The sequence below is a fragment of the Emydura macquarii genome, unplaced genomic scaffold, assembly GCF_026122565.2.
Source record: "Emydura macquarii macquarii isolate MOO-44397 ecotype Brisbane River unplaced genomic scaffold, CSIRO-AGI_Emac_v2 contig_2473, whole genome shotgun sequence".
Taxonomy (NCBI): Eukaryota; Metazoa; Chordata; order Testudines; family Chelidae; genus Emydura; species Emydura macquarii.
In genome coordinates, this window is record NW_027132610.1 from 21,135,923 (window position 1) to 21,160,770 (window position 24,848).

A 24,848-nucleotide genomic window follows, 5' to 3' on the forward strand; every position below is an offset into this window, starting at 1 on the left:
AGGAGATCACCTTTATAATCAGCATGCCTTTCTCAGAATTGAAGGTAAGGTTTTATTTAACAAACGTTTAAACGGAGGTACATTCAGAAACAATTACACAACTTTATGCATCATATTTTGAAAATACAGGAAACCTCTTTAGAATCCAAATGACATCAGAAATCTAGCACAGAAATGTCCCTACCAACCGAAACCAAGTCTTCTGTAAATACAGGAAACATTCAGAAGAAACTTGAAAGGAAAAGGAAATTAATTTTGATGAAAGTGTATGCAAGTAGATTTGGTACAAAAAATCCTTGATGGCCCTGGTCCTGCAATCAGATCCACATGCTCTAGTGCCTTTGGGGAGTCAAAGATTGCAGGACTAGGGCATACATTTCTCTTATGTTCTGTCAGTGACAAAAAATTTGTTGTTTCCATATTTAACACAAAAAATATACTGTGCTATGTAAGATTGTTGTTAATTCAATATATTGCTAATCTCATAGTAGTGTAATGTTTCCCACATGCTTATTAGAGTACATTATAAATCATACTGTATGCTATGACAGAACACATTAAAAATGCACCAGGAAGTGGAGGACTGATTTTTAGAAGAGTATCCAATGGAACAAAATTTTGTCAGAGGATAATGATATCCCACTACAACACAAACAGAAAGGCGCAAACAAAAACATGCGTGCATTTTTTTAAACCGCTCCAATACTTCACTTTTATGAAGATTTGAGTTTCTGCCAATCTTAACTGGGGGGAAAAATGTACCCATTTGTAGCAGTAAACACTGCTCACCAACCAATGACCTGTTTTACGGAAGCAGATTTTATTTGATAAAAAAGCTTTAATTAAAAAAAAAAAAAAAAAAAATAGTTGACTTACTACTGCGGGTGAGGGTACATGGATACTTCCCACAGATCGAGGACGAATATGATTGACTAAATGACAGAGAACGACCCCATCCATAAGAGCAGACCCCAAGTCTTCAGCTAAACAAATCTTTAGTCTCATTTCAATGTTCTGTAAAAGGAGAACAAGCACTTTTACACAGAATTAGAAAGAACCACCTCCCCCAAAAACAAATATCCATATTCTATATCAAGTTGCCATGCCTTTTCCCATCCTACCCACTACTGCAGTAAATCTCACCCAATTCCTGTTTGTCAAGCCACCACCACATCCTCATTTTGTCACCCACTGGAAATGAAACGTATGAAAAAAAAATTCATCACTTTAACAATGCCATAAGTGAGTAACCACATCTTAGTATTGTAATGCTTGTCCTTCCTCATTCCATCACCCTGCCAGCACCATATTTTGCTACTCTTGCTTGTTGCCTCATATTTAAAATTATCCTTTTTATTATAATAGCACACAGAATCCCCAGTCAGGATCAGAGTCCCATTGCATTAGGCTCTGAACAAACACAGAAAAGAAACAAATGGGCATAACAACAATTGGAAAGAATGCAGAAAGGAGGACAAGGTTAGATCTGTAATGTGCTCTACTAGGTAAAAATATGAAAATTACCTACTGAGACAAAAAGGGCACCTTAGTGAACTGAACTTCACATTGCAGAACAATCAACAAACTAGGGCACTCTGAGAACGTTTACAAATTTTCTGGCAAAAAAACCCACTGCATTTCGTTACAAATATGTAACTTTTACTGATTTGAGATCCAATCTTGCAAATGCTTTAGCATGTGTGTAACCTTATTTATGTATGTGAGTAATCATATCATCTTAGCCTGCAGTTTTCATACTCCTTCGCAGTAGAGCACATTATTATCATTATTATTTATTTATACAGTAGCCCAAACTATGCTATATTCTTTAGAGAAAAGATAAAAATACATCATCCCTGTCCTTTGTATTCCCTCACCATTTCTGGCTGTTAGCTAAAATTTACTAGTTGCACATTGTCTTATTTAGTCATAAACTGTTCAGATGGGAATGTAGTTTATTTTTATTTTGTATTTTTTGGACAAAAACTGCTGATGCACATAAAATAGCTTTAAAAAATCTACTCTTTATAATATAAAACATTAACTGAAAATTGAGGATTACAATAAGTGTGTTGTTTTCACTTTATTTTGGCATTGCTACCAGATCACTAGCAATTTAATATGTTATTATTCTGTTAGAAGTCAATACACTAAAGGGATGCAGCAAATCTGAAAAATCACATTTCTCTGAAAATTTTGGACCTACCATTCCTACAAGCAACACACAATATTTATATAATTCAAAGAGATTTTGTTTCCTGTTTGTATCCTTGTGTTTGGCTTTATGTTCAGACTTTTCCCATTTTTGTTGGTGGTCAGCTATGCTTCCTGCCCTAGGCATTCATATGGGTCTACTACTTTTATAAACAGTTACTGGGAGGGTTTATGAACTTGATCTTTCTGCAAGAGGTGTTTACCAGTAATCAGTGACAAGCTCTGACTGCTGTTACTGATTGGCTCATTAAAACTACACATTGTGCACACGGCTAGTCTATGCTAAAATAGTCTAGTATTGTTACCCCTGTCCTCCTTCCTGTTTGTCTGTATCATCCAACACTTCTATCTTGTCTTTTAAACTGTACATTCTTTGGGGCAGCAACTGTCATTTACAGTATGCTGTTTTCAGCTTATCACAGGCCTTGGGAAGCCTCTAGGTGCCACTGTAGTATAAGCACACAGCAGTAGTGAAGCTAAAACAAACTATGCAGGCACCAGGTAGGTATGTGTACAAGGTGTAAGGTGGCAGAAGAGGTAGGTACAGCATATTTAGTGGTGGTGTGCTTAACTAAATAACCCTTCTAAACATTAGCTGGGGAGCAGAAAAGTCCTTTCTTTTTTTTAAGAAAAGGGTTTTTTAAAAAAAATTCAGGACATATTTAAAAGTTGCTTTATCAAGGAAATATATATATTAGTCAGTGGACAAAATTCAAGTTGATCATGATGCCAGATGGACAACCAATACTACTATACACTTTTAATGCCAAAAGTAATGTAAAATTGTCTCACACAATTTGAGTAGCAGTACTGCAATTAACGCTATAGACACAAATAAGAACACTTGGTATTTGTGACAGCTTGCAACTGAAGATCTTAACACTTATTGTAATAGTTATGATCTCTATTTTATAGATGGTGAGGCACAGAGAGGTTTCTAGGTTTTAAGGCCACAAGGGACCATCTAAACTGAACTTCAATATACAGACCTTAGAACCTCATCTAGTAATTCTGCATCAAGTCCATAATTTCTGTTTGAGCTATAGTGTATCTTTAAGAAAGATACCCAGCCTTTATTTAAAGACCTCAAGTGATGGAGACTCCATCATATTGCTAGGTAAACTGTTGCAATGCTTACTTATCTGCACTTCAAAATTAGTGCTTTATTCTAGTTTGAATTTGTCTAGCTTCAACTTCCAACCACTGGATCTCATTATGCCTTTATCAGCTAGATTAAAGAACCATCCCCACCATCAGAAACCTCTTCTCCATGTAGGTACTTGTAGACTGTGATTAAGTCATCTCTTAATTTTCTTTTGGATGAAATAAATAGATCGAGTTTCTTAAGTTTCTTAGCATAAGATATCTTGTCCAGACCTCAAATAATTATTGTGGCTCTTTCCTGAATCCTTTCCAAATTTTTCAATGTTCTTTTTGAATTATGGACATCAAAACTGCATACAGTATTCCCATCATAGTCTCACTAATGCTGTATACAGAGGTAATACCACCTCCCTACTCCTTGATACTCCCCTGCTTATACATCCAAGGACTGTTTTTGTCCTAAAATAAGGTGACTTTCCCAAGGGCAAAAAGGAAATACATGTTTTAACCACAAATCCATAGCCTATTGTCTTTCACGTACCTCACGCAGTTGCTCCACAAGCTCTCTCTCTTCTCTCATCTGTTCCATTTTCCTCCGAATTGTAAATTGAGGGTCTATGGATTCCAAATTTCTCTGTGGTCTTAAAAACACTGATTTTAAAGAGAGAGAGAGATGTTTAGTAAAAAAAAAAGCCATAAAAAACTTTTGCTTTATTATTTTCAGATTAAACAAAATCCTTATTCACTGTCCCAATCATGTCTGTTAGATTTCCCTGCAAGTATACAGAAGGAAAATTTGATTTAAAGAACTACAATCATAAAAGTGTATTTGGTTGGAGGTGCTCTTAACAGAATTCATGTATTACTGATGAGAGTTAAATATACAGACTTTTAGGGCCATATCTTCTGATCTTGATTGGAAGTTTTGCCAAATTAGCACAGCATTTGTCCCTTCGAGTTTTTGATTTGTTGTTAGAAGTCCTGCTGCTTCTATCATAGGACTTCTCTCTCACTCTTTTAAGTAAGATCCCAATCCTACAAGGTGCAGGGCTCCAATGGAACTGAGGGTGCTCAGCACCTCGCAGGATCAGGCTCAGAGTGCTCTCCAGTTATTCATGACTCTTTCATCTCACCCATCATTAAACAAAACAATGTGTTTGACTCCTAAAAAACTGAGTGCACTTCTTAAGGCTTGCCTACACTAGAGATTCCCATTTCATGTGCAGCATTGCACTAAGTCCCAAAACAGTTTTCCTATAACCATTCCTGGTGCTACAGATTATTTCACCCATCCCATAACTTCAGGCACAGCTCCTTGGAGCAGGGACGAAGTCTACGATACCTAATGTATATTTGCACTTTTATACATTTTTGTTTTGTTTCAATGTCTGCTTAGAATGGTTCTTTCTTCTACATGTATCATGAGGACTATGCCCACCTCTCCCCCACATTGTGAATAATATGGAGAAGAGTCACCAGCTCCTGTGGCTGGACTTACTCTAAAGCTTGCTCATGTATTATGAAAAATGACACGTGCTCAAGGAGGGAAGTAATTTGCATTTATTACTTTTTTTTTTTATGTAATGTGACATCCTTAGGTGAGCTAAACTCACACAAGGAAAGTTAAATCCACGTCCTCTGGTTTTAAAAGCATGAAACTCAACCACCTGTGCTAAAAGATGCAACTTTGTTAGCTCAAGTTTGTAGCAGACTCAAACCTCTAGGTGGTTCAGCCACCACTAAAGGGGAATAGAGCAGTAGGCTGAGTAAGCACGGGTTAGTGTGGAAGCTCATTGCAAACTGCAGAGGGCCACGTCTCAAATCCTTGTACGGGCCACCACCTGTCATATGACACCACCCGGTTAGCCACTGGCAGCGGGATGCAACCCAGACCTGTTAGGTTCAAGTCAGCAGCAGGCTCAACCACTTCTATGCATTGTACAGCCACTAAAGGGGGAAAGAGCACCACATTCAGTAAGTATATGTTATGGTTATTTGCACATTTTAGATTTTGTTGTATTGCTGTCATGCTTTGTTTCTTTTGTTAGGATTAGTTTTCCCTTGAATTAATGCCTTCCTTTTTTTGGTCTCCCTCTGGATGCTGAGATGGGAGTGGTCTGGTCCTAGTGCAGGAAGAGGAAGATATCTACAGATTCCTCCATAAGATTCAGCCAGTTACTCTCCATGTCCCTCATCTCCTACAGTGATTGGGGTGGGGAGGGGGTTGAGTGCCAGGGCTTGTTCAGAATGTGGGAAGAAAAGTGAGGGATGATTTTTTGGTCATTAAGATACATGGAGATGGAAGAAGTCTTGTATGTCTTTGTGTGTGAATGTCCCAAATAGAAATATTGCTAATGGCCATTAGTAATGTAGGGGAGAGACCTCAGTATTTATGTAAAATGGTAATAAAATTATTATAACTTTTTTTTATTAAGTTGTTACAGACTTATTTAGTGTCTTTACTAAACATCAAGAAATAGCTACAAATATGTTACAGCCAGGACGCTTGGATATATAACAATATGTATGTTTAGCTAAGTATGTAACAAAATGTTAAAGTTAATCAAAGAAGTTCCAGAAGGTTTCTGCTTCTATCTTCCAAGGTCAAGCAAACATCAAGATGACAAAACATGTAAAACATTAATGTTTTAAGCAGAGGCCTAACTGTAAAAAGGAATGTAGGGTGTTTTATGCGAGCAATAAATCTAGGTTGGAAAGAAGCCATACCAATCCCTTTTCTTTTCAAAGGAAAAATCTCTGCTTGTATTTTTGAAACTCCAGGAGAAACGTGTAGTTGGGAATGTTTCAAACTTTTATTTCTTAAATATTGAAATGGCAAACACCTTTTGAGATGTATATTTGCAAATATTTTTATTGAAATGCAAGCCTTTATATATCTGTCTGATATTGTTACTGGAATAAGATGTTGTTTTTAGTAGACATAGAGCAAGGTCATTTGATGCTATAACTAGTTATTAACATAAGAAGCCATTTAAGAATAGAATATTTATATTAATGGAGATTTAATTAATTATTGGCAGGATGTAAGCAAACCCTCACCCAACTCAGGAAAACACGAAAATAATTCGAAAAACTGTCATACAGAATCAACAACTTAAGCTAAAAGTTAATTAATTTTAAGAGACTGTTTTGAGAATTAAAAACTTTTATATAAAGATCAGTGTTTGGACTTTCTGAAAGCAGATTTTAATTTCCTGTCAAGTTCTAATAAAACTGAAAGGCTCTCTCAGAGACTGGACTGAATAAAGACTAGCTTTGAAAGTTATCTGATGCTTTCTTGCAACAAGAACAAAGGCAATTAACGAAATGCTGCATATTCATTAAACAGACTGCATATTCAGGAACTGAAAGTGTCACCTAAGCCAAAGAAAGGGTGACAGTGATCAACCTTCAATCTGAACAAGCCTGAAAGAAGTTTGTTTTCCCATACTTTCATGATAACAGGAAGAAAAAGGGTATAAAATTCTAAGTGATCACCTGTTACACATGCCCTCTGCTACCCTGCTCAAACACAGCTCTTCACAAGTAAACTGACACAGATAAATAAGAAAAGCAGGGAAGACTCGAGAAGAAACCAAAGTAAAACCTCCATAAGACTTCAATATGGATTGATCGGAGAAAAATTAACTAATACACTGCCAAAGGATTAGGTTTAAAACTTTTGTAATGATTTTCTTGGAATGCTGAAATGCTGCAGTAACTTAAAAGACTAACACTATCATGATCTTCAGATCTCAAACTCAGGTCTGCTGAGTACATGGTTGCTGCCAGGATGCCTTCCTCCAGTTGATATCAACCATCTTCGATGACCCGCACCAAGCTTGAATGGCTAAGGCCGGACTGGGGAGACTCCAGTAGGGGCAAGGCACAGTGGCCTCCACTGCACAGAAGTAGGTGTAGTTACCTGCACTGGTACACCTACAGGGGCAACTATGGAACTTCCCTCCAAGTATCAAAACTACACCAACATCTTTGCGAAGAAAAATGCAGAAAGCCTCCCCACACATTGGGACTATGATTGCCCCACAGAACTCCAGTCAGGGGGAAAGATACTGTTTGGGCGGATATTCGCAATGCCAGAGCCTGAACTGGCTGCATTGCGAGAATATCTCCAAGAGAATGTCAGTGCCCAAGTCTTTTTCATAAAAAAAGAACAGCAGCCTCCACTGCAGTGTCGATTACCGAGCCTTAAATCAGATAATCTGGAACTGTTACCTACTACCCCAATCCCTGAGTTTTTGGAACAGGTGAAGGTTGCCCACATAGTCACTAAACTGGATCTCAGTGGAGCTTACAGTCTCATTTGTATTTGAGAGGGGAACAAATGGAAGACTGCCTTTTGGACCCCTAAGGCCACTTTGTATATTTAGTTAAGCCATTTGGACTGACTAATGCCCCATGAACATTCCAGCACTTTATTAACAATGTGCCAGTATACCTACTAGACCAGTTCATGGTGGTATACTTAGATGATTTGTAGATCTTCTCAGATGATCTAGACCAACATATCACTCACATCCACACAGTCCTGAAGAGACTATGATGACCCGGTCTCCACACTAAAACTTGAGAAGTGTGCATTCAATCTGATCTCAACTGACTTCCTGGGTTTCATCCTGTCCCTGGAAAGAATCAAGATGGATCTGCACAAGCTACAGTCTGTCTATGACTGCGCAGTCCCCTGCAATGTGCATGACCTATAATGTTTTTTAGGCTTCGCAAACGATTTACAGGAAGTTCATTTCGAATTTTTCAAAATAAGCCAAGCTCCTCACTGCCCTGCTACAGCACACAAACAGCTAAAGTTTGCCTTCACCACTACTTCAGCATTGGCCCACCCAGACATGATGCAAGTTTTCAACACCTCTAGCACAGCGATCAGTGCAATCCTCTCCCAGAGACAGGCCCCTAGCAAATACGGCACCCCATTGCCTACTACTCGAGCAAGCTTACCTCTGCTGAGAAAAACTATGAGATCATGGACAAGGAGTTCTTGGCAATTAAAACTACCTTCAAAGACTGGTGACACTACTTGAAAGGGGCAGAAAAACAGACAACAGGGCCCCACCTACTCCGTAGGACAAAGTATGGCTTTTTACAGAACACCTCCACATGGAAACTGGACTGGGAAGGTTACAGCCCAGAGAAATGCTCTTGGGAGCAAGCAGAAAATGTTCACACTCCTGCCCTGGTTTGGGCCTTCCAAAGAAGCAACCTTGCGAAAACTGGACCCATGTTGCCAAGACGGCATCCCTAGGGGTGGGGTGGTGACCCATAGGTCACAAACCCAGGCCCGCAGGTTTCATAGGAGCAACTACACTCCAACCCTCCACCTGACAGCCTGGTGATAATGGCTCAACTGGGACCCATGAAGCCCAGTCCCAGTGTGAGACTCCGCTCCTAAGGTCCGACGGCCCACTGGCTCTATTTATGTTAGTGGCAGGAACAAGCTGTCTAATCAACTGGGCTGCGCCCTGCTCAGGACTGTATGCTTTGTGATTCCTGCTGCTTGATTCCCTGGCACCCCGACCTGGTTTGACTCCTGACCTCCATTTTGTTCCCTGCCTTGTACCCCCTGGTATCCTAACCTCGTCTAATTCTGGTTCCTGACTCGTGGTTCTGATTGCCAGTTTGTCTCCTTCTTCTGATCTCCTGGTATCCTAACCCAGTTGACTCGACTCCTGTCTCGTGACTGCAGACTCTGGCTCTAACTATTAGATCGGGCTGCCCATGAACTAGACATGGACAAACTGTTTCTTCTGTTAATCATTAAGTAGTTAGACTAAGTATTCCAGTAGAGGAGATAGGGGCTAAACACTGGTAAACAGAGAAATAGTGGGATGTAACTGGATTTAAGATTACGAATAACCATAACTGGATTGTTTTAGGGACAGCTCCTTCAATGGCTTCTTCTAAGTAACTAATTTACATATCTTTTTCAATTTTCATAGGATTTAGTTAAAATTGCTTACTTTACTTAACTATAAATTGTTTAAGTTATTATTAACTAAACAGGCTTCATTTGCCCTTGAACTATTTTGCCCATATATAAACAGTTGTAATTATCTAATAAGATACTAAAACTGAATTCACAATAATTCTGGGAAATAATACACTATGGTTTTAACTTACCAAGGGAAAAAATACCTTCCAGAGGCGGTTCACTCTGAAGGGTGTAATCTTTGTTAAACTCTCTACACAGAAAGATATACACAAGACATTGTAACAGTAGTAATCAGTTTATCATTTGTGTTCAGTCATGTGATGTTTTATTTAATGTTTTCTTTTCCTTTCTTTAATAATAAAATAGCTGTGGTTAACAATTGTGATTATGTTGTGTGTTCTCCTCTTGACAATGGTGTCCTCTGAGGTATGTTAAAGAACCCCCATGAACTCCCATATAGTGGGAGCCACATCCTTGAACTGGCCGGAAGAGGAACAATTAATAAGAGTTGGTGTACCATTTCCTGTTTCTCTGAACCAATAGTTTTCAACCTTTTTCATTCACTAAAAATTTCTAATAGAGGTACAGACCACTTTGGAAATCTTAGACTTACTCTAAGACCCCTACGGGCCACGGACCACACATTGAAAACCATTGCTCTAAACAACATATGTTTAGTAATTTTTAAAAATAAAATCGCTTGAGATCCAACAATTTAAAACTACTCCTTTCAATAATCCCAGTGAGAAGTGAAAACTGCAAGTGAACCCTTCTAAAGCAAATATAGGAACTGCCAATGACATCTACTGGTAAGAATAAATAATTTAATTATTCTTTCTAATTGCATTATACAAAAGAAGGGTATAATATGGAATAAAAATAGTCGTTATTCCTTTACTATTCAAATTATTTCATGCTAACACAATCTCATTTTTATTTAGGTTGTGTTTTGAGAAATGTTTTATAACTTTTAAATCAATTTTCAAATTATGCAACACACTAGAAAAAAATGGAATGTAAGGAAAGTTCATTTAAGTTCAACACAGGATGAATGCATGCTTGCATGAGACACAATGAATTCAAAGGATAATAAGCTAAACTATGCCCTGGGTTCTTCTGGATCCTCAACAGGTTGCTTATGTACTTGCATTAAGACCTTGGAAGAAAAAAATGTTCCTACATGAGATAATTTCTTTGAAATCCCAGAAAGAGCTCATGAATTGTGTTCATATATGTCCTGATGATATTAAAGTGACCAAACTAAATTTCTGCTTGGACCCAATAGCTGAAGGAATAGCTTGCCCTGTTCTAGAGGAGCTGATGCTTATAGTGACTGCACAGTAAAATGCTTTATTAAAAATAATAATTTCAGGAAAAGCTACCAACTGATGATGGCAGAGCCTACTAGTTAAGCAATAAAAAACAGCCCATCCAAAGATATCTAAAATCTTCTTAATTTAAAGAGCAGCATAGCATAACAAAACAAAGCTCCCACATTTTCAAAGTATACCATGGGGATTTAGCCACATGACTTCCATTAAAGTCCATGGTAGTTCTGTAGATAAATTTGTGTGCACCACATTTAAAATCCAAGGGTAACAGATTACAAGCCAGTTATCAAGTGCTCCCTATCAGATATCCACAACACAACAAGTCATGAAGAAATGGAAGAAAGATTATGTTTTTAACAGTAAGTTAAAATGAAATATAGTGTTCCTGTATCAGGCCAATTTTTTAAATTGTTCCTATAGTTACAATAAAAAAATAAAACGCTCTTACCACATTTATTTAAGAATAACAGTTAAAAGCATTAAGCAATTATTTACATTTCAAATTACTAAACAACTTACTGTAAAAGTTAAAACAAACAATACTGAAAACTATTTAGATGTGGCTGTATGTTGTATTTTCCCTACAATACTAAGGAAAATGGGTAAACACACACACACACCCTCCCCCATATAAATGTGCACCACACACACTGAAATAGCAGATTTGAAAACTGTGTTACCATCTCCATTCCAGTTTCAACAGTAGCAACATTTCAAAGAACTCTGTAGAAAAGGGGGCCAATGCCCACAGTTGTATATTTTGTGTTTGAGTCTGTATCTATCTTAGACATTTTTATCATGGTCTTCGATCAATCTAGTTTTGTTTGTCTTACAATCATAGAAGATTAGGCTTGGAAGGGACCTCAGGAGGCCATCCAGTCCAACCCCAAGTCCAGATTGGATGGCCTCTTGAGGTCCCTTCCAACCTCCTGCTCAAATGAGGACCAACCCCAACTAAATCATCCCAGCCAGGGCTTTGTCAAGCCAGGCCTTAAAAACTTCTAAGGATGGAGATTCCACCACCTCCCTAGGTAAATCCATTCGAGTGCTTCACCACCCTCTAGTGAAAAAGATTTTCCTCATATCCAATCTAGACCTCCCTTACTGCAATTTGAGGCCATTGCTCCTTGTTCTGTCATCTGCCACTACTGAGAACAGCCTAGCTCCATCCTCTTTGGAACGTTCCTTCAGGTAGTTGAAGGCTGCTATCAAATCCCCCCCCCCCCATTCTTCTCTTCTGCAGACTAAATCTTGCTTATGTGCTGTACTGAACTGGTGTGCACGTGCACAAGAGAGAAACCGAACTTTCTCAGGTCCCATATTATAATGAGGATGTATTAAACAAGAACAGGAGAAGTTCTAAAAGGAAATACTACTATGGATAAGATGCAGTTAATTGTCTGTGTACTATTCCTAAGTGGAATGTAAGTCCTGTGAGAGAAGATGCTCATGTTTGGTCTTTGTGGAGCAATTCATCTGCTTTAGGTTCTACTTCTGAATATGATCACTGTCTGGTTTGCTATAAATTACAAACCCTAAACACAGTGAGGTACCTCAAATTTATGCAGCTTTGTAAATAAATGTGCAGGTATAGCAAACATCTACTCATGGAAAGTAAATGTCAAAATTATTCATTCAGTTTGACTCATTCATAAGACATACATTCTACCTAGAGGAAACAGAGTACAAAGCTTAAACATATAGGAAATTCCTTCAAAATGTTTTTAACAAACAAACAGATTAGCCAATTCTTAAAAAAAACACAAGCAAAATAAATTAGCAAGTGAATAAGATATTCTTTCATCTCTGTTATATACACACTAGAAATATTAGAAGTAAAGTGTTCTAATTCAGGATGTTTCAACAATACGGAATATACTAGTTATTCTGCATTATACATTTGTTCCACCAAGGGGAGCCCACACCACACCAAGAAGAGTATTTCTGTGTGCCTCATAAGATAGTATTTCTTCAGATCAAAGTACAGTAGTTCTCTTTTCTTCTCATCATTGCAGTCAGCACAGTTATTTATTTCATGTTAGTTTGAATCAGCCTTTGTTGGCCATTTTTTAATGTAAGTGAAAACAAATTAAATGAGTAATAATACTTAGTCTAATCCATGATACATGATTTGTAGTTAGTCTCTTTCTTAAAGGCCAGACTTCCAATTGATGATTTCCATTTTTGCACCTTCATTACATTGTAGGAACAATTCTGTACATGCAATTATTTGCAGGCACAGTTTCGGACATTTAATAATATAATTACTTAACTTGCCAGCCCAATTAAGTACCTAGATGTCTAAATGAGCAAAACTGCTCCTGCAGAATATCTGTGGTTGCAAAAACACCAGGGCTAGTAAGAGGCCTAGATAAAGCAAGGCTGAAAATTTCAAAATAAGGTTCTATTTCTCGTGATTTCTGTACCTATATATGCTTCAAGATGATATGGAATATGTGCCTCCTATGTACTATAGACAAATCTGCATACCATTGAGAGGAAATTCAGTGGTTAGGGAACTAACCTAGAATTTATGAGACCTGGGTTCAAGTCCCTGCTCCTCTCCAGAGTTCCTATGTGATTATGGGCAAGTCACTTAGTCTCTCTGTGCCTTGATTCCCCATCTGCAAAATGGGGATAATAGCACTTCTCTGACTCACAGGGATGTTGTGAGAACAAACACATTTTGTGGGGCACTCAAGATACTACAGTGATTGGGGGGCTGTATGAGTACCTAAAGTAGACAGATTATACAGCAAACTTTCAAACAAGTCAGCAGAGGAGAAGAAAACACCTACTAAAAATATTTTTCTAACAGTTTTAAGCTATTGCACTAATATTTGCAGTCAGCTTAAAATCTACTCGATTTGAAACTGTTTCAAATGATTATGCTTAAGCTTGCCTACACTGTTCTCATTTATTTATTATGACAGTGTAATTACACTGGTAGTTCTCGGTTAGCACAGATCACATTATCTAATGAATTCCTATCAACAAGTTTTAAAAACATATCTAGAGCTGGATCCCCAACTGGTGTAAACTGGTGCAGTCTCACTAAACTCAACTGAGTTACGCCAATTTACAGTGGCCGAAGATGTGGCCTATCAATTTTGATATATAAATCAGCAGGCTGAATTCTCCACTGTTCTGTGTCTTTGTGTTCCTATACACCTGAGGAAAATGAGTGCAAAGCGGGTGTAATTTGTACATACTAATCAGAATGATAGCCTTTTGATTATAGCACCAAATAAGGAGGACAGAATTGTGCCCCCACTTTATGAAAGACTTTTGGAGTGTATTTCTCCCCAAATATCCATAGATTTTGTATATGTTCTTCACTGGATTAATATGTTAGTGAGATTTTATATTATATAATTTCCCAATATGTTCAATATTTGATCATCATCTCTTAAGATGTTCAGAAAATGAATTATCTTAGTGCGAAGGGGAGAGAGCTGAGACTATGTAAATATCATGATTTCATGTACTGTAATATTATTGTAGAAAGGTTTTACAAAGGTTACTATTTAGATACACTAAAATGTTAAAAATGGACAATTTTTCAGAAGGTTCTAGTTCAGCTTCAAGGTGTGAATTTCTTTTTTGTATGCTGGGTTCCCATTCATTTCAGTGGGTGACACATATATGAAACCAAGTGCAGAACTTGATTTCAGAATCATCAGCAGGAAGAAACTAAGTTCCCTTGCTAAAAAAAATCAAAACAAAAACCAACCAACCAACCAAAACAACTTCACACTGATTTCCACATCTCAATCTATAAGCGATTATAGCTCTTTCATTGTCTCTAGTACTTTACTAAAAGATTAGTAGAGTTGAATCAGTAATTTTTTACTTAGGAAGTACTGTGTTAAATGAAGAGGTATTATGTTCTATACTTTAATTAAGCATGTGGGGACTAGAATTGTGATACTGTTCAGCAGCTTAAGAGTTTAAAGAATTTGACTTAAAACCATAGAATTCTGTAGATGACATGAACGTTGGAGGCACTGAACATAATGAACAATGCAAGTCAATTCAAAAGGAGTTGAATAGTTTAGGAGATCAAACTAGCAGATGGCAAATGCTGCTCCTTATTGAAAAATAAACAATAAATTAGTCTGGGAAAAGGAAACAATGTAGGGTTTATGTGCTAAATAGCACAATTATCCACAAATACTGTTCATTGTATAGGTGACTCTAACAGGAAAGGTGCAACATAAGGCAAAATAGGTAATAGGCATTAAGAATCTAAGTTATGAAGAATGGTTAAGAGAATTAGCACATTTATTTTCCAATGAGAAAAATCTTTATAGGGCTTTGCTTGTTACTAAAATTCCTTTCATTCTTAATAACCAGCAAAGTTGTTTTTCTTCATTAATATACCAATTGTCCATTCTACTTATGTAAAGAAAGATCTGTTGGTAGATGATTCAGTTGTTTTAAATTTTGTACATGTGTCAAGGAAGCCAACTCTTTTTTCGTTTCCCAGACTCTGCCATGTGAACTATGAATAAGGTCTTGTAATGACGGAATGAATAGATTCCCAATATTGGGAAGGAAGCCTTTTCTGACATTATTTTCATGATCCATACTGACTCAGCTTGCAACTCTTAGAGAGTGAAAAAAGTACTAGCATGGTGCTGAAGATGCCAATACTTTAGTTTAAAAAGCTATCAGACTACTTTTCAGTGTGCCATCTCTGTTTAAGCCAGAAGTGCAGGATTTTGAATTGTAAAGACTATTTGCTATGGACTGCACTTTAAGATAATCTTTCAACTATGTGCATAAACAGTGCCACTAAATGTGTTCTTTTTTTAAAAAACAAAGTCTTATTCTTTAGCCTCACTTCTTAAGTTTCAGTTTTATTAGTCAGACAAGTGGGAGCACTTGGCTGATAAATGAATGGTCAGAACAGATTTCTTATAGCAAGTTTCAAAAGGCTCACCATGCACAACAAATTATTCATATATGTCCCTTCTTTAGTATTCAGAAAACACCTGCTACATTATGTTCAAATTTTTTTGGTGTGACAGCATCTTCATAAAAAGAAAGTTGAATTCTAACATATGGGCACATCTTGTGTACGATACAATTCTGAATGACCATCTTGCTTTTGAATGTCTCAAAAATGTGACAGCTATCTGAATAGAGATTTTTTGTAAATAATGCCAGTGATGGGTTTTTTTGTATTTTCCATTTTCAAGGAAGCCATGTAATATTAGATTTAATTAAGCAGAAGCAGAAGACAAAACAAAAAATACTTCAAGCTTCCATTGTGTAGAGCACTCAGTGCATTGGAGCCATTTTCAGAGTTGACACACAGCACTCTAATGTCCTCAGGAGTAAAGTCACACAGTATTAACATTTTCATGTTGTGTCCCAGGCTGTGGGAACTCCTTCAGTCAAAAGCACTAAAGGAGCTTATGGTAAACTTAACTAAGAATGCTAAACTTTTTGTAGGCTGAGAATGACTTTTCCTTTTGTAGGAGTACACCTTCCCATTGCAGTATTCACGTTCTTGGTGGTTTCACTATGCTGTTGTACACATCAGCCTCAGCTTTTGGCATACCAGTCAGATCAGTCTTGTCATCATTGCCACCCGGCACCATTATGAAAACTCCAATACAGAGTGCACTTCTCAGAACCATTAGAAAACTACAAAATTGGAGGTGCTCTTTATTTTTAAAAAAAGTAATTCACACAGTTTGGTCTGGCCTTTACTGCACTGCACTGTTGGATCTGAAAATGTACAGATAATTTCTGATAGAAACCACTCTTTTCCTTGCTTCTTTAATTTTCCCATCTTTCTTTCTATTATAATTTTACCCTCTTATATCCCTTCTCTATTTAAATTAATTATGCAGCTGGATTCAGCGTTGCAGATGGGAGGAGGACACAATTTAATTACTGACATATTCAGTATGCATAAAGATCGCACATTCAAGCAATCAAACATTGGTCTTAATGCTATATAAAGGAGCAAGAAATTAACAAAATTAATTGTTGCTCAAACCCAACTTTTATGAAGAACTTCAAAATATAAAAAGAAATTAATAGACTTATGAAGCAAATATTTCCAAGATTGGTTATTTTCAGGGAAAGTTGCTCTAAGTCTTGGAAGTGCTGAGAATCCTCATTTTGGTTCAGCTGTGATTATATTCGTGTTATATACTAATTAACATGTTCCCTCTGAGTCTTTTGGTTTCTAATCCCTAAGTTTTATTACCCATTACAACAGGCATATGGCTGAATGTCCTGCATCTTTAGCTGTGTGGGGAACATAACCAAACACACGGTACATTCAATTATCTGAAAACATACAAATTAAATATGTACAGATCACCTACCATTGTCACTGTCCCCTTCAGATGGGATATTGTAGCTATAGTTGTCCCATGTTTGAGCCTGTGTAAGTTTGTTGAAGGAGATTGGAGGAAGAGTGAGGGGTGGGTCTGTTGGAGGGGAGTGAGAGCCAGTCCAGATACAGTAGTATACAGACCAGGAAAAATCACAGGGGGAGCAGCATTTCATATATGGTATTAGGATTGCATGGTAATGAAGAGGATGCCATTCAAATTAGATTAATATAAAATGCATAATTTTGGAAGAAAAGAATGAAAGATGGTGCATAGAATAAAAAGAATGAAAAATTAAATGTTAGTATTTGCAAATCATACATTATATGTGCAGTTAATGCTGTTAATCTTAACAAGATTACTACAACATAGCACTTTACATAATTATGTTTACAACCAACTTCTATGAAGAAAAAGTACCCGTAGATTACATACTGTAAGCTAAAGAAAGGAAACCCTGACTCTGAATTGATGGGTAAATTTATCATCAGTGCAGCTGCAGCAGTAAAACATAAACTAAGTAGACAAACATTAAGGAATAAACATGTTATATATGTCATGTTTTCAGTGTTAGAAGAGCACTTTTTCCACAGAGTGGAATAAACACAGTTTAATAAAATTGTTAAGATTTTTCTGGGAAAGTCTTTATTTTAAAAATACCCAATTCTGTCTTGGATATACTAGTAGTAGTTCATTAATCCTAGGATTCTCCTTCTATATGGAGAAAATCCCATGACCCTCGTGGACTTATTCTTTACAGCTTCAGCTTCCAGCTCAAGCAGCACTACTTCTCCACTCCCACTGACTTCCTCATTCATAATCTTAGCCACCTATTTGCCTACCCTTTATACCCCCTACTAAAGCCCTCCCCTCTCTTTCCTCTTTGCACAAGATCTTGCAGACTCTTTCAGAGAAGACTCGCAAAGTAACCTTTCTCCTCAACACAGTCTCCCCTCCTACTATTTTCCTTCTTCCCTGTTACTCCTCCTCCAGTTATCCATAACAAGGCTTCTTACCTGTGCTTCAAATCCCATCACTAATCTCTGTGATCTCTTCCCTTTCCACCTTCAAACCTACATGGTCCCATTCTCTCCCATCTTGATTACTAGAAGTTCCTCCTCTCTAGCTTCCTGCAAACCTACACTGCCCCCCTCTAATCCTTGCAAATCATAGTTGCTAAAGAACATCTTCTTTGACCACCACTCTCTCACCACCTCATCCCCCTGTTAAAACCCCTTACTGGCTCCCTGTTTCCCACTACGTACAATTTAAGCTTGGGGCCTTGATCCTGAATGAGGTCTTTGGATACTACTACAATACTAATAAATAAATCATCACGTATGTTGCCATTTTGAATGCCAAATTTTAATCCTAATTCAATGTAGAATAGGTGACTGTAGAGTCCCTCATAGAAATCTGGGTTCATTATAAACATGAAAATTAGCATTTAGAGTTTAAAAAAAAAAAAAGAAGCAGCAGCAATGGTTTATACCAATGCAATGAAAAGTTATTTTTAAATATTAAAATGGAAGAAAGGCAAAAATAAATAAAGTCTCAGTAAAAAGGTAGCATCCCCACTCTACTCCAAATAAAGCAACACACACTGAATGAAAAAGAATTCACCTTTTCTGGAATCTGAGAGATTAACTAAAGAGTAATTAAAAAAATACCACCACGTCTACCACCCTCTCTAAACCACTAGGTTTGGCTATCCCATAGAAACTATCTGTTCCAAACCCCAGTTCACACTGCCTCTCACTACTCCCAGCTCATTTATATCCTGTGGGATAAGGAGTCAGCTGCATCAGTGCGTCATCAAAACCTATCTAACACACTTTCAGTAAGATCAACACCTGCTAACAGAGTATGGGTTTGAGGCATAATTGACAGCACTGTCACAGTCTAATTTGTTAAAAATTATTCTCATGAGTTTCCAAAGTACACATACCAGCCAATTCACTTCCTGGGAAGAAAGTAAATATAATATTCTCCTAACCAATGAATAAGAGATAAATAATTACTAATTGATTCTCAGTTACTCTTTGCAACTGACATAAAAAATGAGTTTTCAGCACATGTCCATGCATACTAAATCTGCTTTAATGAACTAAAAGTTACTAAAATGAAGGGACTTGATACAGATGTGCATTTCAGAGTTTTGTTTCAATTAAATAATTAACAGTCAATTTTTCATTTCCTCTGGAATTTCTACCGCATAAGGCCTTGCACCTTGATTTTTTTTTCAGTACTTAATGTAGCTTTTGAGGACACAATTATTGCTCCTCAGACTTGCCAGCCACTCTGCTCAGTAAAAGTCATGAAAGAAAAATTAAGTAACAATGCACAAAAATGCACAGAATGCACAGAAATGAATACATTTCTCTGGAATTTCTACTGCATAAGGCCTTGCACCTTGATTTTTTTTCCCAGTACTTAATGTAGCTTTTGAGGACACAATTATTGCTCCTCAGACTTGCCAGCCACTCTGCTCAGTAAAAGTCATGAAAGAAAAATTAAGTAACAATGCACAAAATGCACAGACATGAATACTTTTGAATACTGCAAGGGGTATTAGTGTGGGTACATCCAACCAAGTTCTGAGTAAAACTGAGGTTTTGAAGTGAACAAGATGGCAAGAAGTTTAGGAAATTTCTAAATTTATCTACAATAGCACCACTATTACTAAGAGTGCTTTGATCTATTTGTAAATCAAGAATAAATGACAAATCCATGAACTGTTCTAAACCAGTCCAACTCAGAGTACAAAAGTGTTTCCCAGCAGCAGAACTGTTGTTCAAAGGAAATTCACATTACTTATTTCTTTGCAATATTCAGTCATGTTCAAACATTTTATAAATCACTAGTGGGGATTACAGAGGTCTACTCCTCAACAGTGTATACATAAGACAGACTAATTCAAAATCCATTGAGTTTCTCCTTTTACCTCTTGTATAGCAGTTTGACCATTTTTAAAAAAAGGTATATACCAAAACATCAGGACAGCGTATTTATTACCTTTGAAAAACATTTTCTTTGGATACCTAATTAGGCATCAGGTATGGATTTTCCCCCATGTTTTGGCTAGCTCTAAAATGTGGGAATAAAAAGAACTTTTAGTCCTTAAGACAGATCTAGTATGTGCTGACAGAGAAGTTTAAGTAACTGTGGTTTATCCTCTGGAAGCAGGCTTTGTGTATGTACTTCAAAAAGCTGGAATCATTACCAGAAGTCTAGCACTCTGTTTATTTTTACCTTTCCTAGAGACATAAGTCACTAAGAAACAGTGAAAAAATATCAGATAGAAAGTAAAACATTAATTTTAAGCAGATTCATAAAAGAAAAATAAACTATAATCTCTGAAGGGCATGTTAAAATATATTTTGCTTGAAAGTTTGCCCTATAATTTTTTCCCTTTGATATTTTCTTTTTTTTTCACCTATCTTTCTTGTTTCTGTTTTTGTTTTTCAGGGCAAGATTTACAAATTTTGATTAGAACCATTTAAAACAAATCTTGCACTGGTATTAAAATAATTTGAATGATCTGCTCTCATAAAATTTAAATCATAGTAGTAAAGTGCTAAAAATCATTCCAAAGAGTTTTTTTAATTCTCTCCCACAAGGCCACATATTACTTAAATAAAAAGGCTATTAAACCTCAACTCTAAATTGAACTGTAGTCTAGAATACTAATTTTACTGGAGCACACAGCATGCTTGGCTTCCAAGACTAGCTCTACGGCAATAAGGAGACAGGTAATTAATAGAAGTAAACACTGACTGAAGAGGTGGAAGGGTTTAGGTTTGTACATTCTTTAAGAAGGAAAAAAGCTCAAAAAGTACAATGGCATATTAGCTGAAGAAATTAGAAATGTGTCAAGCCAAGCAGTTTGGATTTGAAAAGGCAAATACACACAAGGTTCACCAACAGTACAGGTAACTTCACAGCTGCTCTATTACCTGTATGGATACTTTCAGCTCTAGAGTGTGAGTAAACCAAATTAAAGAACTAGATTTAGTATACCTTTCTGAAGCACTTGCTTTTTTTGGAGGGGAGGAGGAGGATGGGGTAGATGAGGTGGGTAATATCCAAGGCGTCAAATTTAATTTATAATATTTCATCATACCACCACTGCTCAATTTATGCACTAATGTTATATCATATGAAAAAAACATTGGGCCTGATTCTGATTTCACAGCAGCATAATTCCATTGTCTTACTCTGGTGTAAATCAAGAGTAATTCAATTGAAACTCATGAAATGACACTTGCAAAACTGGTGTGAGCAACATCAGACCCATTAAGTAAAGCACTAGGTGATGATGGCTTTACGGTTGTCTATTCAGTGTTATATGAAAAACAATGGAGATACTAAGGACTAAATTACTAAACAAATATACACTGAGTAGTTAGGAGTGGAGGGCATTGATATACTGGCATATATTTAACATTAATTGAAGCAGTAAGGATACACAAGAATGCTTGTACTTTTCCATGTGTTAGGGCTGTTAAGCCTTGGTTCTGAACAAATCAAACTTTTGGGTATCCTGGTTAAATTGCATACCTGAACAGTGACTATAAATGCTCTCAATAATTACAAAATTTTTGTTTTACAACATTTTCTTTGTTTCATTATCACCTTTTTTGTTTTAATATATTCTATGGGTACAATTTCTTACAATACATTCAAATATGAAAATGCTGCTGATGTTGCTGAAATATTTCATTATGAAAGCTATGAGCTTGCAGTGGTTTACCAGCATTTGATTAAAGTTGTTAGCGGTGAAAGAAGGAAACCAGAACTACATTTTTAGGAAGCTGAAATATATTGAAAAAATCTAAGCCATGATATACTTCAAAGACAATGTGAGATGACTTCCAATAGTGTGTATTTCAGCAAACAAAAAATAAAAACTGTGTCATCCTACATCTGATCCCATTTTAATGAGAGTTTGTTCATTCTTAATACCCTAGCAATTAAAACTGGTTTATATGAACATTAACACACTAATTAAAATGTCAGTAATTATGAATTTGGCACATCGCAAATTTATTCTACTACAGACTAGAGCTATGTTAACAACTAATTTGATATTTATACATTCTTCTATTGAAAAACTCATTACTATATTTTCAGAGCAATGCACCATTACCCAAATAAACCTTGTTACCATCACATATATCTATTCATTCACAGCTTTAAAATGTATCCCTATGTGTCAACCAGTTGAACATAGGATATAAATTGGCATATTAGGCAGATATATGGTGTTTTTATATATGAAAAAATGAGGGATGAATACTGATCCATATAAAATGTACGGAAAATTTAGTACCACTACTCTACTTTTTTCAGTGTTTTAGGGAAAATGTTTTCTCCTCCTTTCTTACTAAATATATATATAGTAAGTGAACATTCATCACTAATAAGCACAGGCTGATGAAACGAAAAACAGACGATGATTCTTGTTGAATAGGGATAGGGTAGAAGAAAACAAAGGTTCTTGAGTTTGCTGGAAAAGCAGTCGTGTTGTAATTTATTTTTCCCCACAATCTTACCTGATCGTGGCTTCAGGCCAAAAGGAGCTGTGTTGTTTGTAGTAGGAGATAATGTGGGAGTTTTCTCCTTACTCTGTGTGTTTCAAGATAGATAAGAGTAAGAAATTGTACATCTCAGCACAACTGTTTATACAAAATATAGAAGTTCAATCATGCAGCATTACACCTATTTCCCCCAAATTGTTAACATTATAAGGCTCAAATCCTGTAATCCTAATTCACTCTTTATTTCATCAAATTTCCTGTTGACTACAAAGGGGATTCTGACTAAGTAAGAACAGCAGGATTTGTCCCATTGTTCTAACTTCATCTGATTATTTTTCAGTTTTCTTTCACATCATCACTTCATTATTACAAACATTTCACATGAACAATAACTCATCACTGCAGTGCAGGATTTTAGAATGAAGAAGAAATGCTCCTTCTTTACATACATTGTTCTTTCACCGCATTAATTCCCTTCCTTGCCCAATTGCTTTGCCTACTGTACTGTGAAAATCTGCAGAAGAAAAACCAGCACAAATCCTAGCAACAAAAACCAGAAAGGGAGATGTTATTTAGACACCTCAAAGCATCCTCCCACCTCCCCCAGGATCTTGAAGTGGGTCTACAGATCTATGCAGGAGAAAAGGAAGGAGTAGGGCAGTGGGTGGGAGGATGTGGGGGATAAACACTGTACCCTTCTGTATCCTGGAGAGCTAAGACTGGAAAGATAGTACAGCACAGATTGTATTATCTTTCTGTGCCCCCACAGACTCCAGAGTGGGAATCAACCATAAAAGGGGCTTTTTCTGGGAGAGTCACAGGCTATGGGAGTCCCATCACCAAGGCTCCATTGGAGCTAAAATGGCAGAAAGTGGGCATAAGTCTATGCAGGGCAGGAAGCAGTCACAGAGGCACGGGGCCCCAATGACTCTGGCCTTCACCCGATTTGCTGATAGTCCATGGAATTTGTGAGCCATCCACAAGGTTACATGGGGCAGCAGACACCGCCTCCCTAAAGAAACCATGAAGAACAAATTTCCACAAAGAAAATCTTAGAGGTATCCTTTCCTTTAGCCTCCTCCTGAGGGTTTTTCCATGAAGGAGAAAGGGTCAAGAAAATGACCTTTCCTTCTGAAATCTATAATACAGGGATACTCTTGGCATAATGTACTTTATTCAGTAAGAAATCCCACTGAAATCAATGGGAGTTCTCGTGGGATCGCGTACTACTCAACACAAGAAAAGGTGGCAGAATTTGGGCAAAATATAATGAAATAAAACAGAGGTATGCACTTACATATAATCAACACACTGTGCATTACACCAGAAATGGTTCCAGGATTGCACTTTTGTGCTCAATTAAATGTTAAGAAAATGATCAAATTAAACAGGCTACAACAGCAAATAGAAATGAAAGGCAATCACTTATGATTTTAACTCATGCAGCTGTGATGTTCAATTATCTACTACATTCTCAATAGGTAGAAATATTTAAATATTAGGTATTTTTAAAACACTGCCATTTGACAATGTGTAAATCAAAACAAAAATTTACATTATACACACACACACACCCAAACAGCAGTAGTATCTCACCTCATTGTGAGAACTGCATCCTCCTATATTCCAGACAATCAGATCATTCTGCATGTTTGAAAAGAAAGGAAGTGGTTCAGTAAGTAAATTAATCATACATTAAAGAGCATACTGTCCAGAAGCATGTTTACACTGCCTTAGAGAGATTTAGGGGACCTATGCCATCCAGCCTACACTTTCATCAAGGAGTTATAGAGTGAATAGGTACATAAAACTAAGAACTACAGTACAATAATAAACTAAGAGAAATAATACTTAGCATTTATATAACACTTTTAATCTTCAAAGACGCGTTAATCATTCAGTGAAACAATTATGTTTCCTGAAGAACACCTGTAAGCATTTCTATCCTTCGATGAGCTAGTAACATTCTCATTAAAAGAACAGAGCAAACCTTGAGTTGCTTGTGTGCATTGCAACAACAATTTTCCTCATTTAGTATAGAAATAAAAGTAATTTGTAGACATTTTAAAAAATAACCTTGCTCTATGCAAGTTAGTATACTTGATTCACAATTTATAACAACATTTTAATATAGAGTTGGTTCGTGGGCGAAAAGGTCAGTATTTCAGGATGTTCTATGGAGTTCATAATTAAAACAAGCACCACATAAAATTATTTGAATACAGATATAAAGATTTGCGAGGGGTCAGTTCTACAATAATGGTATAATTTATCTTTTGCCACTCCTTTAAATACAATCAGATTGACAATGTATGTTGCATATTTAATAACATGATTT

General features: G+C 36.7%; 1 protein-coding gene across 4 annotated transcripts in view; it reads right to left on the reverse strand.

Annotated features, from left to right (window-relative positions):
• The window catches only part of LRCH1 (leucine rich repeats and calponin homology domain containing 1), a 157,783-nt gene that overhangs the window by 30,270 nt on the left and 102,665 nt on the right, over window positions 1–24,848 (reverse strand). For 3 of the 4 annotated variants that reach the window (XM_067563125.1, XM_067563126.1, XM_067563124.1), the window contains 4 exons: window positions 24,107–24,154; window positions 22,526–22,598; window positions 3,860–3,969; window positions 877–1,014 (listed from right to left, as the gene is read on the reverse strand). In XM_067563125.1, the coding sequence (XP_067419226.1) occupies window positions 877–1,014; window positions 3,860–3,969; window positions 22,526–22,598; window positions 24,107–24,154 (369 nt within the window). Of the gene's footprint in view, window positions 1–876; window positions 1,015–1,143; window positions 1,192–3,859; window positions 3,970–22,525; window positions 22,599–24,106; window positions 24,155–24,848 lie in introns of those variants that run through there. The other variant, XM_067563127.1, reaches the window with a different exon arrangement.